This window comes from Rhea pennata, chromosome 1 (genome assembly GCF_028389875.1).
Source record: "Rhea pennata isolate bPtePen1 chromosome 1, bPtePen1.pri, whole genome shotgun sequence".
Classification (NCBI taxonomy): domain Eukaryota; kingdom Metazoa; phylum Chordata; class Aves; order Rheiformes; family Rheidae; genus Rhea; species Rhea pennata.
This window is the reverse complement of record NC_084663.1, coordinates 183,863,855-183,881,462: the sequence shown is the minus strand read 5'-3', so window position 1 is coordinate 183,881,462 and position 17,608 is coordinate 183,863,855. Positions and strand designations below refer to the sequence as shown.

At 40.0% G+C, this 17,608-nt stretch overlaps 1 protein-coding gene across 9 annotated transcripts in view; it reads left to right on the top strand.

The window, feature by feature from the left end:
* Positions 1-17,608, top strand: part of ENOX1 (ecto-NOX disulfide-thiol exchanger 1) — a 361,163-nt gene that overhangs the window by 325,849 nt on the left and 17,706 nt on the right. For 8 of the 9 annotated variants that reach the window (XM_062566981.1, XM_062566979.1, XM_062566984.1 and 5 more), the window contains 2 exons: positions 7,401-7,508; positions 12,290-12,346. In XM_062566981.1, coding sequence (XP_062422965.1) covers positions 7,401-7,508; positions 12,290-12,346 — 165 coding nt within the window. The remainder of the gene's footprint in view (positions 1-7,400; positions 7,509-12,289; positions 12,347-17,608) is intronic. The other variant, XM_062566985.1, reaches the window with a different exon arrangement.

Genomic DNA, 17,608 nt, shown 5'->3' with positions numbered 1-17,608 from the left:
TCTGGCTGGGAAAACTCACTTCTCAGGTGGATGCCTGACAAGCGGGAGCTGCGTTGCTGATCCACATGCAGATTTTCACCAGTTGAGGCCCACAGTTGGGCGATCAGGGTTTGGGCTGTTTTATGGTGGCAAACCCCAAGATCCATCCTAACAATGCCATCTCTATAGTTCATATGGTACAGGCGAACCCTGAGAGATGGGAGAGGTGAGAAACATTGCTTATTACACGATGCTTCATTTTACTCCTTCAAAAAAAAACCCACATATTCCTTATTTTAATCATGCCTTGTCATACATTAGGGTGGCACATATGTTCCCGTTAGTGTGCCAACATGGCTAACATCCTTGAGGGCTCATTTCTAAAGCTTCTCTGACTTGTCTTTAACGTTCTTCTGTTTCCTTGGTGATTTGTCTGGCCTCATCAGCGTCTTGTTACTAATGCATATTTGCTCAGCTGGGAAGTCACTTTCTCATTATTCAAGCCTGCCATGTGCTGGCCATTTGTGATATGAAATCTTGTCTTAGAAAAAAACAACCTTATAGCTACCCCACAGAAGTATTGGCAGAGGGATCTGTAATTTTACTTTGCAATAGTTTATGCACCTGAGGTTTCATTTTGACTTGTTATTTCTTTTCCTTCTACCTAATGAAGATTCAGCCAAGAAAAGTTTACTGTGCCTCCCTCATTTATTTGTAAATAGTTTCTAAGACTTTTAAAACACATTTTACCTTACTGATGTTTGTCCTTTTCCGTTTGGCAAACTCTAACTTCCTTTCCTTTCTGCAAAATAAATATGGAATTGACACAATGAGGTTTGCTTTGGCAGGGTGTGAGGAAGCAAAAGAATAAAACTCCAGAAATTACTAGCCTAAGTGGGCTGTCGTAATCTTCAGGTAGTCTCTGAGATCCTTTCATGCCTAAAATTTTGTATTTTTTAGATTTCTGATTCCATGTAGTATAGAAAAATGATTGCCCTGTTGCATAAGTAAGTACTGTCTCCCAAGTTAGTGTTTATTATTCAAGCCTTAGTTTCTTCAGAACTGAAAATTACGACCGTGAGTGAGACCTAGCCTGCCTATTTCAAGCACATCATTTTAGGCACCTAGAGAATCAAATCAGACCATTTTTCCTGTATAGGGACGTACAAATATTTCCTATAGGTAGCCAGTGGAGAGTAATATGTTGCCCATCAAATATTACACAGATAGGAGAATTCACTTTGCTTAAGTTTGCTAGGCGTTCAAGATGTCTATTCAACTGAGTTGACTCTGTTAGGCTGAGTAACACCATGCCTCCTTGACTGATATTGTCATTTCTGAAGTGTTTGCCACAGATCTTTTTTGGATGCCCTGTAGTTACTCCAGAAACTGGAGGAAGAGTCTGTGACCCTTTCCTGTGACTAAACTGGATAGGTTTGCTATCTGTGATCAAAGTCAGTGCTCCCACCTCAGAGATGCTCTTTTGCCTGATCTTCTTTACTTCTGTTTCTTTTAAGATCTTTGTAACATTTTCATATTTCTTTTCAAGCAGCTGTAGAGAAAGCCGTCACCAAAATAGCAGGGGCAGGACCATTCAGCTGTATAACTGTTAAACTTGTGGCAAAAGCTGGTTTTCCTTTTTTATTATTCTGTCAGCCTTACAGTATCTTAAGTACAGCCTCAGGCTTTGTGGTCTCTTCTGATCTGTCCCGATTTCTTAGAATACTAAGTTGATGGTTTCATGCTGGAAACCATGCTTTCCTTCTGAAAGACCTCTCTGTCTTGATAGGCTGTGTGTGTGCCTGCACTTGTACATATGTCCATAATTTATATTTAAAGGTATACATGTAACACTGCCTTTGGGGGAGAAATAAAAAACTGTGGGCAAGGAGGAGAGGAGGAAAGAGAAGGAGTATTTCATGGCCGCCCAGTGATACAAAACTGAAAGCTATTACTTTCCCTTTAGGGATTCTCATACGTTTTGAGTCATTGTGTGTTGCTTGGCTGTTAGCATTCTTGGCCACCCTGGCACCACATTGTACACAGTCTGAGTAATTCAGCTGCCTTCCATAATGCCATCTATATTTAATGCTTCAGAATCTACGCAGATTGGTTTAAGATGGTAATTTTCTGTCTGCACTTATGAGATCTACGAAATATGGGTGGTACTGAAATGTTTCTGACAGAGATTCGGCACTGGAGGTGGGAATGTGTGAAAAAAACAGAACAAAACACACATGCACACACCCTTCCCTCCTATATAAAGAAATTAGCTATGTGCAGGGAGGAATCTGGTTCTAATGAATGAAAAAAGCTTAGCACTGGAGAGTGATGTTTTCCATTTCTGTACGGAGCAGCTCCAGAGCTGATGCTGGAAACAGGCGAGCTGCTTTGCGTTGTTTGCCTAAAATACATCAGTTTGACTCCGGAGAGACCATTTGTAGGTGAATTCTGTCTCCTTTCCTATCTCCTCTCTGGAAATGCCAGTAAGGAGCTACCAGTGATGTATACCAGTCTGATCTGAACCTACCCCGGGATTTTGTCTCTTAGGGAGCACCCAGCAGCCACTGTGACAAACGGCTGTGGTTGCATCTAGACCATCCGAGCTTCCCACCTGAGACTGGTACTGGTGGAGCTGCTCGTGTGAAAGACTTCATTTGGTACCGCATGACATTTTCCAGACCCCTTTCATTTATCTCTCAGCCCTGGACACACCTCACTGCTGATTTCAGAAGCTGACTTGTGCCCTTCTTCTTACCTTTTATCCTGGAAAGCTCTTGCTCAGTTTGATGCTTAACATTCCTAGACTTTCCTCAAAAATCCTCTCCTCACAACACTCCTTAAATCAAGTTTTCTTTATGTCGGGTTTTGTATGGTTGTATGCTCTTGGTAGCCTTTCACTCCCTTTGGCAGAAGGCCACAGCCAGTCTCTGCATTTCCCGGCATGGGCCTGCACTACAGCAAAGATGTACTGTAGATGTTCTGACTACAGCGCTGCCTCTCCACCACGGGATGCTTGTCTGTCTCCTGTCACTGAGATTTTAGCTCAGGGAATAAACCATTGCATAACTTGCAGTGGACCCCCAGAGACCCAAGAATCACATGAAATTGCAGAAATACTAACTGGAAGACAACAGCACTGTGTAAACAAGAAGTCTCTCCTTTCCCTGAAAAAAGCTAAGAAACTGCTTACTGCAGAGAATGTGACAGAGAATCTTTGCCACAAAGTTTGGGGACATCGGGACTTCAGAAAAAGGCCAGAGAGGTGAGATGAGATTGAAGGAAGGGACATTTTGATAGCTCTGCTGGCAAAAGCTCTGAGACAAGTCAGCAGGACACGGTAGGTGGGAAACAGGGTAGCAAATGTTGTGTGTGGGTGGTGGGTAGGGAAACGCTCCGACAGAAAGGCTGGATGACATGACAAAGTAGGTGGAACAGGATCAGACAGCACAAGCAGTAAAACCAAAGGAGACTAGTTTTTAATTTTAATTGATTGTAATATACATTTGCAAGTAATTTGAAAGGCAGAGGAAATATCTATAGGATCAATTTTTAATAAGCACATTTATGTGAAAAACAAAATAATTATGAATAATTAAATATCAGCATCTTGGCATCGTTCCTTACAATGTTTATGGAGTGGCTGTCTGTTTAAAAGTGAGCATGATAGCAGTCCCTACTATGAAACGTGCCTCATTCTTTCCTGTATAAAATCCTTGTTTGATTTGCTTTTAGTTTTGCCCAACTTTGTGTGTTTGTGCAGAAATTTTTTGAGCCGATCATCTATTTCAAGCTGATATTTTTTTTTTCTGTCAAAGCTACTTCATCCTTTCCCAAAATAAGGCTAGAAGGGAAAAATGTGTTGTTTGGCAGGTATAATTCCTTGTTATAACATCTTGGTAGTGGCATCAACCACTCAGGAAAAAGAAGCTGGACCATGAAAAATGAGCAGGTTCTGCAGCTTTTAGACATAAACATCAGGGAGAGAAAAGAAAAGAAGGTTAAAGCTGCAGGGAATGGCTACAAGCATTCCCAGCTGCAATTTTGGCATCCTAAGGGGTTCAATGGGAAGATCCTAGTGCTGTAATTACAAAACCTTACATGTGACAGGGAATGTGGTATGTTAGTTAAAGATATTCCATTTTTCATCCACATGAAAAATAGACCAATTTCCAGCTTTCAATATATCCTGTGAACACATGGTGAGCCTGAAATAGTTGAAAATTTAACCATTAAAACTCCTGGAAGTTTTGTCTCATATCTAGTGCTTCACAGCTCATAATGTGACCGGAATGTTTGCACTTTTTTACCCTGGGGAAACTGAGCGCATTGGATGTTTTCCTGGAATTACTGCTCCTGGTTGATCCAAAGCCAAGTACAAAGATGCAGAGCAGTGAGGAACTCTCCTTGGGCTTTCAGTGACTTGTCTTCCACACTTCCAGTTCCTGCTAAGCTCTGGCAGTTTTGGAAATAGTCTCCTCAAACTCAAAACAGTTAAAGTCAGGATCAAAGGAAGAGGGATATAATTGGACTAAGTCACAGTGGGAGATAGCAGTAGGAGATGTGAGTTTTAAACAGTGGCAATTTGAGAGTTGATTTGCTGTACATAAGAATCGTCCATAGGAGGGTAGGATGGGAAAGAGGATTTCAGTCTTAGTGACAGAAGTGGAACAAGGTCAACCTGGACATGAGACTTGGTATCCCATTTGTGACAGGCATTAAATTGTGAAAAGGCTTTCCAGTAGCAGAGGTGGACTTAAAACTCATTAAGATCTTCCAGCTGAAATCTGATACTGTTCAGATGGATGGGTTCTATGATGTCTCCCAGGAACAGGAGTAAAATCTCAGAAATAAGATGAAGTTGCAGTCTGGAAGGTGGTGATCTCCTCAGTTCTGCATGTCCATTCACTTCTTCAGAAGCTGTGGGGCAAACAGGATATCCTGCCATAATCCCTAGTACTAGCAGCACTGCATTGAGATAGTGGTGATAATTAAATCTCAAGCTTCAAGATTTCAACTGGTTGCCTAGAGGAGCCATGAAGCACTTCCTTCCCCCAGTTCGTAACTGGCTAGATGCATTCACAAGAAAACACTTCTTCCCCGTGAGGGTGGTTGAACATTGGAACATGTTTCCCAAAGAGGCTGTGGAGTCTCTATCCTTGGCGATATTTAGAACCTGACTGGACATGGTTCTGGGCAATCTGTTCTAGCTGAGTGTGCATGAGCAGGGGTTTGAATTAGCTGATCTCCAGAGCTCCCTTCCATCACCAACTATTCTGTGATTTTGTGATTCTTGGCTTTGTAAGAAGATTATTTCATTCATTTTGGCTCTTCCATTTGAATCACTAGAGACTGACCACAATGGCAAGACAGAACTGCTTAGAGAAGACTCTGAGGCAGGAGGCAGAGACTTCTTTTTCTTAGGCTGCCATCGTCCAGTTCAGGTGCATAGAATTAAACAAGTTGGGGTAGGAAGGAGAGGACATTCCACTAACCCCTATTAGGTGACACATCTGCTTGCCACACCTCAGGTATCTCAGTGATTCTTGAAAGGGCTTCAGTTATCTGGTGTCTTACATACTCTGCTTCTCTTCTGAGGACTGGTGCCCCTTAGTCTTTCTAAAGTGCAGACATCAGCTACAACTATCCTGCATGAAGCTTAATGGTCTGTAATAAACAGGAGGTTAGATGAGATGACCTTATGGTCCCTTCAGGCCTAAAATGTGAAATGTTTGAAAAGTCATAACTCTGCTGAGGATGGAAATCAGTGTGTGACACACAACTGTATACACATAAATTCACTTTGTCTTCTGAAAATGTAGGGAGAGGTACCTAACAGGCATGGTGAACATAGCTCTGAGGTGGCAATCCATCCCTGTTCAGCAAATGCAAGAAATAAAGCTTCCCATGCAATATTTGGTTGGTTAGTAGGCTCAGTGGAGCAGAACTTGTTGTTTCATGTAAAATCTTGAGATTGAAAATGCTTTTGTGCCATGGTAGACTGGTAAATACACGTACCTAAATGTGGTAAATACAAATACCTAAATGTCTGTTGGAGGCTCCTAGGGAACAGTCCAGGGGATGAGATCCAACAGCGAGCCCACCTAGCTGGATTATAGAATGTGTAAGATACAACCAGAAATATACCTACATGAATTTTTACTCCAGTGGCTGAATAACATGACTCCAACCATCAAATTGGTGTTCACTTACACTAGGAATACACTGTCAATGGTTCTGCCAAGTCCTGAAGTGTCAGATGTTTCCAAGCAGCTCTTAAAATAATCTTGGTGCTGCAATAGAGTCCTTTGATACCTGGGGCAGCCAGGGTGGTGGGACAAGGCTTAGGTGTGTTTCTTGGTTAGTTGTCTGTGACTGACCAAATGCTGAACACCTATAACATCAGCTTGAGTCAGAGTTACCAGTACTAAGCACCCTATAAAGTAAACCTCTAGATGTTTACAATGTGGAAGATCAATAACCCAAGTTATTAAAGCAATTGTTCATTCAAGTAGTCCTCAAAAAAGAGTGTAAGCAGAGTAATATGTTGCCTCAGCAGTTCAGACTTTCCTTTCTTGATTACGAAAGAAAAGCACAATAAACTCCTTTTTAATCTCTTGGTTGTCTTCTCTTGCTCTTTAGCAGTGTCTAACATTCCTCGTGCCAATACAGAAATATATAATTATTTTAATATTAATTAAATCTACTGACCTGCTATTGATAGTCACAATAAATCTGTGCAGAACATAGAGCTAGCCAAGAGCAGAGGCTGTGGACTTTTAAATAAGTTTTTACATTCCAGAAATTATCTTCATAAAAATAGGTTTTGGTCATACCTTTTCGTTTTGACGATGCAGATCAACAGTCTTCATGGCTGATATATTGATTGCAGGGCATCAGTCTTACTGATCTAATAAAAGAGCACAGCACAAGGGAAAAAGGAAAGCTTTTCTTCCTGGCAACTCAGTGTGAAAGCTTTCCAGAATATTATTTTGCATAGAATGAAAATGGCTTTGGGCCAATGACTAATTATATTAAAGGGCTGTGCTTTTAAATTATTTATGTACTGTAGTGTTTACCCTAGTATTACTAAAACCACCACGTATAGTTCTACAAATAAGATTTTGGTTCAGATGGATGTGACAGTCCCTCTGTGGGAGATATACTGTACCATGAGTGTCTTAATGTAACAAACAGCTTAACACACATTAACAGATGCATTACTCGTGGAGCACTGCTGCAGGAGATACAGATGAAAATAATTTACCTCTGGTCCATTTAGGTGCAGCAGATTATGCAATAATAATAAATACAGGAGCATCCTGCAAAGCATTGTTTGAAATGAGGGTTTGTCAAACTGAGGATTTAAATCCTCTTTGGATCCAGACAGTGCTAACCAGAAACTTCTTTTGTTTGTGCAGCAATTGCTGAGCATACAGGAAGAATTAAATAACAAAAAATCCGAACTGGAGCAAGCCAAGGAAGAGCAAACACATACACAAGCAATGCTTAAAGTCTTGCAAGAACAGGTGAGTGGTTTTGGTGGGAGAAAAAAAGGCTGGCTTAGGTGTGCTGAGGAGAACTCAAGGCTTCACTCCAAAATCCGTAGGAGTCTGGCCACTGACTATGCCGTGAGCAAGACATAGCTCTATGAGGCCTGTGTTTCTGCCCTGATTAGCATATGTGAATGCAGCTGAGGGTAACATAGATGTTAAGAAAATAGAGTGAAAATGCACCCTTATTTTACACTATCCAATATTAAATTTCAGGTATTGAATATTATGTTCCTCCACAAAGATATCAGTGAGGTGTGTTTTCTGTCTGGAAACAGATAAATGTTGAGAGAGTTAAATATATCAGAAAAGTAAAAATATTTCAAATAAATCAGGTATTTCTGCTAAGACTATTATTGAAGAAAAAGAGCTTAGAATGTCCTATTATATTCATATGCAAATATACTTTGCTATGACAAATAAAGTTTATTATGACAATATTAGAAAAATATTTCATCAATACACTTATTTAACCAGTGAGGAACAAGTCTCTATAAATCAAATTATTTTATTTTACATTTCTTTGAACTGACGTGCTCTATGATGTATGTTTTACTGTTGTCTTAAAAGCAGAATGAAATGGGTGGTTTCACACCAAAAAGGAAATCTGGAAATCTGGAAAGGAAATAGGATATTGTGTGTAATCACTGTGTGTACAAATAAATATTGCGTATCAAATACATGATGTTCACACACCGGAACCACAAAGTCACACATGTGCTGCATAGACACTATCTCTGCTTTGAGACCCTTCTTTTGATCTTTTCTTTGTAAACTTTGAGCTAAAATATTTAGTGACTTGGTTAAGTATCTGCAGTTTCCAGACTGTGGGATCTGAATTGCTAAGATGGCAAAGGTTCGAAGTGCAGCTGGTTCTTAAATTAAAGATTTTTCAGTATTAATTTATAAATATGTCTGAAAATAATTGTATATATTTGATATACATATTGGGAAAAGCAAACTTATTTCAGGTTTTTTTTAAAGCTCGTTATGAAAGCTGTAACATCATTCCGCTCTTAACACTTGTCATTGACTATATCTAGTGACAAATATATCTTAGCAACCAATAGTTTAGATTTTGGGAAAAAATAAAGCTTTTATTTTCAAATACATATTCTTAGCACTTATGTTTACAAAGATAAGCTTCTAAATGAGAAATGATGAAACACTATATTATACAAAGTGCCAGGAGGAATAATGGATATAGCATTCAAGGTACAGTATTACAAAATACTTAAAAAAAAAGAAATAATGAAACTGTGTGAAATTATGTTATATCTTGATAGAAATTAACATGCTGCAAAAACATATAAAGAAGATCTTGCAGTAACAGCCCCAGCAGGGACCACCAGGCCAGAGTTTTGAATCTCTGCAGACTCCTACTAATTGCAAATCAAATGTGCGCTCATGCTAGGCAGACAGACAAAACAGTAGCTGGAAGAAAAGCACAATGGATCTGCATTTCTCTCAAGAATTAACTTTGAAACATGCCTAAGGCTGAGATTGTAAGTAGCCAGAATTCCTAAGCAGCGCTACACGGCTACTGTGCCTCTCCAGCAAACCTGAACCACTTCCAAAACTTTCCGAAATAGCAAAAGCCCTCGCGGTAATGACCCCCACTTGCCAATGCTCACAGCTTTCCTTTACAAGCACCACAGCTCATCTGTATGTTTTATCCACGACGGGTATTAAAAATCATATGGCAGAGTCAAGTAAATATGAACATTTCTTGTGCAAATGAGTAGCAGTGGGCTCCCTCCTCGACTCCATTACTCCCATTTACAGATTTGCTAAATTTTTCCCATTTGTACATTTGCTAAAATATGCCATTTCATCTCAAGTTGATGGAGGGATCATAGCTTGCCACACTGCAGGCATATTTATGCGGGAGGTGCAGCTGTGTTTGAGCATACCTGCCCCCAGCCATGAGCTTGCTTAGCAGTAGCTTGCTCCGATCCTGTTGCTCTCACCCAGCTCTATCCAGACATGGAGGCCCTGCTGGGGGAGGTCCTATTTGCTGGTGCACCATGTTGCACTACTACAGCCAAGATCTGCATGAGATCTGGCACATGCCACCAGCTCTGGTTGTCAGTGGATTTCATGCCTACTGGCATGAACCAACCCTAGGTTGCAATAAACCCCACTGCTGCAAAGAAATGGAGCTCCCTAGTGAAGGATTTTGGTCTGGTGGCTCTGTGTTTTCCCTAATTTCTTGTGTCCCCAGAGAATACATCCCAGTAAATTGATGCATCAGGGACTTCGAATTCTTTAACTCTTCTCCTTTCCTTTCAGGTAGGCTCTTGGTTGTTACTGGCATTAGTTCAGTGTGTTGCCTCAGCATGCTTTCTGCTGGTAATGTCACACTCACTACTGACCTGCGATGGAGCCTGCCTTGGGGGTAAGGCAACTCCTGTTTTTCCAATATTGTATGTTTTTTGAGATTTCTATTTCTACATTTCATTTTTTTAGGATGTGAGAAAAATAGTGTAACTTCAACCTAAGTTAAATGAAACAATATTGGAAAAAGAGGGACTTTTACCCCTTTAGCTGTGGAGATGCAGCTGGACATTTTCTCCCCATGAGTTTTCCACTATCATCTCCATGGGTTCACCTCCACGTTCTACCACATCGGTTCTAGTGCAGATGTGGACACTAGCACTTTCTTGCCTGAGCTCTGGCATCCATTTCAGAGCATGGCTGGCAAAAAAGATGGAAGGGCTCTAGCATCCCGTCTGCATTAGAACTAGATTAGAACTGCCTGCATTGGTGGAGTGGTGCCAAGGCAGTGATGTGGGAAAAAGGCAATAGGGTGAAGGTCCAGCAGAGCAATGTAGGCTAGAGGCCGAGTCCAGGCTCCAACCAAATGAGCATGAGGCTGGCAGGGGAGAGGTATGTCACCAGCAGAACGCATGCAGAGCATTGCCCAAGAAGCCAACAGTCACCAAAGGGTGACTGCATTTTATGAACCTGAAAAAGGAAAGGTGAAAGGTAAGTAATGAACAAAAATCCCTGAGCACTCGGGACGTGGCATTAACATGCAGAGCAGTTTTACATACCCAAGCCTGCTCTCCTGACCTCATATTCAGATGAGTAACCCAACTGAACTCAACAGGACTGCTCATGTGAGGTGAATTTGTATAATGAAGAACTGGCAGAATTGGGAAAGAGTTCTATCAGTGATGCCACGATGCAGAAATAGCTAATTTTGGTGCTTGGCTTTAAGTAACCTTCTTGGCTTGTTCCTACTGGCCACAGTGTAGTGGTTTGCAGACAAGGTTAGTTTTCAGTGCAGGAAAAACACTTAACATTCATTGGAAATGCATCACACTGCTTTAAATTGTAGCCTTTTCAAGAGTATTGAAAGATGAGCATGAGGGACTTGAGCTAGGTCGGCTGTGGAGTTTGCAGCCCCAGCTATCATTTGTACTGCTTTCTCAGAGACTGTCCCCCCGCTTCCCTCTCCATAAGGGTCGATTTAACTGCTTGTGCAGCAGTTTCCGAGCTGGTGCAGTTTACAGCCCTGCATATTAAAGTATACAGAGATCATGCCCCACATACCTTAATCTTCAGCTTGGAAACTGTGAGAATTTGATGATTCACAGCCATTTTAGCTGTTGCTGTCACACAGCAAAAACGTGATGGAGGTAAGCTAGCCAGCCCTCTCTGGGTAATCAGCCAGTGCTTCTGAGTCAGACACCTAACTGAAACATAATAGCGCTCATATTCTCCTGAATTTTAGGATTGTTGTCATTCGGTGTTACAGCTGTATCATCAACAGCTAAATCAATCCTAGCTTCTTTGGCAAAAACAGATGGAAATACAGAAGAAAGTCCTGTTTATTATTCCCCATCACCCCCACCTGAAGTATCTGCTCTGAATTAAGTTAGCATAAACACATGGCTCTTCAGGAATTCACCTAAAGGGTACGTGGTTCTGTACGCTTCATTTAAGTGTGCAAACCTCCTTGGCTTACCAGCTCGTGACTGCTGCAGTGTCTTCTCCTCCCTGTGTTTGCTCAGTCACAGGATGAGTGAGTGCATATTTCTATGTGGCTGAAGACATGAGCTAGGGCATTTCTTGAGTCTCTTGGTAGTAATCTCTTACAATTTCCCAAGAAATAATCCTGGATTTCCCCCAAAAAGCTAGTTCAGAGGCAAAAAAAGTTTTGATTCAGACCATGAATCAGAAATTGAAAGTCTTCTCTGTTCTTCCTCCTGCTGGTTAAACAAAAAAGATGTTCTTCCCTTCACCTCCTTTTCTATCATACCCAGGAGCCTTGACAGGTATTTAGATGCTTCCTCAGGAAGGAAACATGGATTAGCACTCTGGCATCTTAAACAGCTCAAAATATATCATTCAAAAGTAATCATTAGCAAAACACTATTTAGCTAGTGGCAACTTGCAAATATTGCAAAGTTTAAATTAATAGCAGCAAGAATGGGAAATGAAATCATTTATTATTCTTGAGAGCCAATTCTGTACATTTTTTGTGCCTTGAAACTACTTTCTAATCTTATTATTTTAAAAATAATGACCCAGTCTTATTATTTCTCTTTTTTTTCGCCAACCTATCAAGCCTTAAGTATGTTGGTTTCAAAATAGTTTGAGCAAAAACTCATTAGAATTATATGCTCCATCTGTTTTTCTCATTGGAAGCTTTACAAAATGCTCCTTCGAATAAATCAAACATAACTATGTGAAATACTCAAGTAATGTACTTGTTTTGTTTTGTTTTGTTTTTTGCTTACTTTTTGCAGTTAAAAAGCGCCAAGGAATTAGCAGAAATCAATGGGCATGATGAATCTCAGGCAAATGTAGGTACACCTATATGTGTATAGATTTAGATATATATATATATATATGCATGCATATGTTCTTGAATTAATATTTAAGTTCTGGTGTTAAAGCTGATAGAATGGCTGAATGACTTGCGCATCAGGTTTGAAATGCCTGTTTTATCCTGAAGCCACAGGTTCAGATCCCAGCAAACTTCATTTTGAGGTAGATAAATTGAGTTCCATGCAATTTACTTTGCAGGATTTATTTGGATGAGACTTTAACAACCGATATCCCACTTGCTGTATGTGGGTGTTAAAGATACCATGGAAACGACTGCAAGAGAAATGCTGTGCTTTAGTGTGCTTTAGTGTCCTGTCCAGGATTACTCAACCTACAAAGTTATACTGTTTTTCTCCGTGGCTGCCACCTTGCAGCTGAGCAAGTTGGGCTATAATTCAGTTCTGTGTGAAGTGATTCATATACGTGTGTAATTTGGGAACAGTTCATTTGCACAAAAAGGGCTAAATTAATTCATTGAATTATTACTTTGTCCAAAATTTTTAAAGTACTTGTTAAGGTCATGTTCTATAAAACGTACTACCAATAAAAATGCTTCTATTATTCCCTTAATGATTGCAGTCAAAATAGCAATTTGGATAAGCTGAGAGAGAAAAAAAGGAAAACCATCCTGCTATGTTTGTAATCCAAACTATGCAGCTTTGTGCTTTGTCATAAGCATATGAAAATTAAAATTGGTTATATACAATACCTTTGTCCTCACTCAGAGAACAGGTAACTACCTGAACATTAGTAATTTTTAGCATCTTTTTTAATCAACGAGTTGTCTAATAGCACAGCTAGGAAAACAGTTTTATTTTAAACCTGAATGGGACTCTCAAATTTAGAGAACGACTTTGCAAAGAGGAAATGTTATCCTCTCTTTTTTTAATCCTTTCTTGAGCATCATTCATTTTGGGCTCATTCCACAGTGAAGTCGATAGAGCCTCGTAGCTCTCAACATTCGGATAGGAGACATTCGATATTGTCTGATAGCTCCAACAAACCTGCAGCTGCAGTCTGTCTGCACAACATCTTGTTGGCCCTTTGAAAGATTTTGTTTGCAAACCAAAACAAAGACTTTAGTCAATCAATGATCTTGAAATGATCACATTTGGTACCTGGAAAGCTCTCTGTAGAACAGCTGGTTGCAAGTCTCCTAAGGAACTTAGAAACTTTCTAAGGGAATTTGGAAAATTTGCTTCCTCTCCAGAAATGTGAAGGAAACAATGTTTTGCAGGATAGAAATGTTTTAAAGGAGAACTATCTAAATGCTTAAACGTTTATCATTCTGAATCTTATGTAACAGAATAAAGCAGGAGGATCTAAAAGTTTGACATTTATGTAAACTAAAGGTCAAAATAGCATTAAATAGAACATTTCAACTGTGTACACAGAGGGCATTTCAGTAGGTCATTCCCATGTGTTTAAAGTAAAATATTTCAGAATTTTTTTTCTAATGGCAAATTTTTCAAAATATAGTATTTAGTCTCAGTTTGCAATTGTAGGAAATGTTAAAATGTCTGAATTTTCCATAGGATTGAAGTTCTATTTTCTGCTCCTCTTTTTCATGAGCTCCTCCCATGAAAATCTGAAAGCAAAATTACACTGCTAAGAAAGAAATCAATACCTAAGTTAATGGTGAAGAAGGAAGCTAGACAGCTACAATTATCAAGCCATAGTTGCAGTCAGGTGTTCAACAATTATGCCACTATGAAATCAGAGAAGTTATAGCAGCACAAATGAAAATAGAGAACTAGTAGAAGAGAATGGATATTAAAGCATTTGCTACAGCAGTGAACTTTGTAAAACAGACTTTTAAACAATTGTCATTTATATCAAACATGTAGTGAGACACCTTGGAGGTTGCCTCCACTCATCTATTTTCAGCAGACTTCATGGTTCTTGCCCCTGGCCAGTGTGTAAATCTGGGATGATCAAAGAGAAAAAGGCTTGGTGACTCCTACGTGGTTGTTAGTGAACTGTGATGCATATAATGGGATTAGGACGTATTTGTTACAGTTGATAGGTTGAATTCAGCAAATGAAATACTTTTACATGTAGAGCAATAGTGGGAGGTGTTGGTAGGGAGAAGTGACAACAAATGTCTCTACACTGAACTCAATCTAATCTTCACACTCTGGTATATTTAGATTGCTTGCTCTACAGAAAATTAGGTTCCTAAAAAGGACGGTATGAAAATTTAGGCACATTGCTTACACATAAGAAAGTCTACACTATAATTTTAAAACGATTATTTGCAGCAGTTATCAGGTTTTGTGCTGATGGCACTGGTCTGTATCATCTTTTATATTAAAAAAATATTGTTTCTTAAGGTAAAACCTGGAAATATTTTTCATAGTGAAAGCAGATATAGATGAAAATATATACTTGCCCTATCTTGGTATGACTTCTATATTTCCATTATATCATACCATCCTGAAGGATAAGGTAGGAGCTGAGATACTTTTGGAGACAGAAAAACATCTCTCCTGAGATGTTCCCAACCTGTAAACCATGCAATCTTGAGTTTTTCTCTTGCTTTTGTCAGGAGAATTGAGCACATTTAATTACTACATTCCTTGCCATGACAGTTCACACTCAAAGCTGGGGAAAAAATGTAGAAATTTTAGTGTATTGCGGGCACATCAGTTATTTCCAGGAAGCAAAACCACCTCTGTAAACAGTCATAAGGATGTTTCATGAGTGACTTGTCAGGTACATGTGGTAATATTTGTTACAGTTGTTGACATTTCCCAGGTACAGTCTGTTGCAGGAAAGCCTAGATGTCAGGTTCATGTGCCTGAAATCCTGGCAGAGACTTCAACACTCAGCACTGCCAGAGGTGCTGTCACTGCATGCTCCTTTCCTTGAGCCCTGGCGTTAGGAAAAGATTACTTCTTGTTTTTAATCTGCACCCCTTTTAATTTCCTCTTCATTGCTGAATATAATGCCATTTAATTTACATCTCTGTTTTAACTGAAGAGAAATAATGGCCAAAATACAATTCTAATTTCAGATATAATCCTCTTCCAGGATGTGCCCAGTCTCTTGGGACCTGATTAGTCCCACCTTGAAAAAAAAATCTTGCTTGGGAAGTGTGTTTGGGTAGAGAACGTTTGCAGAGTGAAAAGGCTAATCACATGCTTTATGAGTCAATATATAAATGGAGTTTATTCCTCTGTTGTTTCTCTAAATTCAGTATCTTTCTGTGAAGCCTCTTGCATAAAGGGCAATTCTGTTTTTTCATCAAAGAACTCCTTTTGCTCACTGCTAAATTCAGTATGCTTGTGACACTGCATGCAAATATTACCATATATGCATGCATATAGCCTTGGCGAATATTTTGGGCATAAGAAAGTCAGCCTCCCCTAGTATCTCTCTGTTTTTAATGGAGAAGGAGGGATTTTAAACCCAAGCTTTAGTTTAGAAGTTCTCAGCGATCTTCTTCCAGGACATTATCTCTCTGCCTTGACAGTTACCTGGCTTTTATAGATGGAAGAAGTGAGTGCCTCCTGCCCTTTGTATAAGTGCCATGGAATGGTAGTCAGGAGTATCGGTTATCCAGGTTCAGACAAAAGCAAGATATGGGTCATGGTCACCAAAGCTTTTTGAATGCCCTGACTATATATTCGCAAGGTAAATTACTGACTGTTGAAGTCAATAATTCCCATCAACTCTAATAACCCAGGAGTTCACCAAGATATTTTTAGGAGTTACTTCATTATCACTAGGCATAATACAATAAACACCTATATTTCAGAGGGAGAAAGTGATTTCACTCTGAGCTTTTTATCATCTTTCTTTTTTCTACTTGAGTTTCATTGTTTGTTCAAAGTAATGAATTTGACCTCATTTGACTGTCTCCCTGCAGTTAGCATCTCCAGCAGCCTGGACACAATATTTTGTGGTTTTTTTCTCCAGACATGGAATCAATAATATTAAGTAGGGATGCATTTTTCCATTTGAATGCTTGAAGCTATTATAAGAGCATTTCTCAAGTTCAGCCAAGCATCTTACATTTGATGTTAATTCTTCCTTTAATTTTTCTCCTCTGTTTCTGCTTTTCAAGCAATTACCAGAGGATCCCTGACTCTGAGGAGAAGTATACCCAGGGTGAAATATTTGAACTCTTTCACTAAATTGTTCACTTTATGCAACACTGAAAGCAATCTTTTTTCTTACTACACCCTGGTCTTCTCTGTTCACATATTATCAGTTAATCACTGATGATCTTTACCAAAGACAAGTAAAGACAGCTGCTAAATAAGGCTCATTTTGAGATCAGCCAGCCAAAGATTTAAACAATGAAACCCCCATAGTTTTTGGAGAATTCTATAATTCCATCATGCTCATCAGGGCTCAATTCTTGTTCTTCACTGCACAAACCTTGGGTACGTGCTGTGAACGTCCCATGCCAGTATACGTGCAGGCACGAAGGAGGTGATCCTGCCCCTCTACTCAGCCCTGGGGAGGCCTCATCTCAAGTACTGTGTCCAATTCTGGGTTCTCCAGTACAAGAGAGACATTGAGCTTCTGGAGAGAGTCCAGCGGAGGGCTACGAGGATGATCAGAGGGCTGGAGCACCTGCCCTGTGAGGAACGGCTGCGAGAGCCGTTTAGCCTGAGGAAGAGAAGCCTGAGGGGGGATCTTATCAATGTGTACAAGTACCTGAAGGGAGGGTGTCAAGGGGACAGGGACAAACTCTTTTCAGTTGTCCTGTGTGACAGGACAAGAGGCAATGGGCAGAAATTGAAGCACAGGAAGTTCTGCCTGAGCGTGAGGGGGAATTTCTTCCCTGTGAGAGTGACGGAGCACTGGCACAGGTTGCCCAGAGAGGTTGTGGAGTCTCCTTCTCTGGAGATCTTCAATGCCTGCCTGGATGCAACCCTGTCTAACATGCTCTAGGTGACCCTGCTGAGCAGGGAGGTTGGACTAGATGATCTCCAGAGGTCCCTTCCAACCTTACCAATTCTATGATTCTGTGACTGCCTCACACCAAGCCAGGTGAGATCAAAAGGCCTTGAACATATGCAGAAAAGTGGGAGGCCTGCTTGAATTGTCACAGTGATTCAGGATTATAGGACAATGGTTGGTCATCTTTAATGACAAAGAATCCCAAGAAAGTGATTGCTGGCATTTTTACTTTGCTTTTTTGTGAATGCATCAGTCATTTCTGGGACAACCAACTCTTTAAAAGGTTTACTCTTCAAAAAACAGCACAGGCTCCAGATACAAAT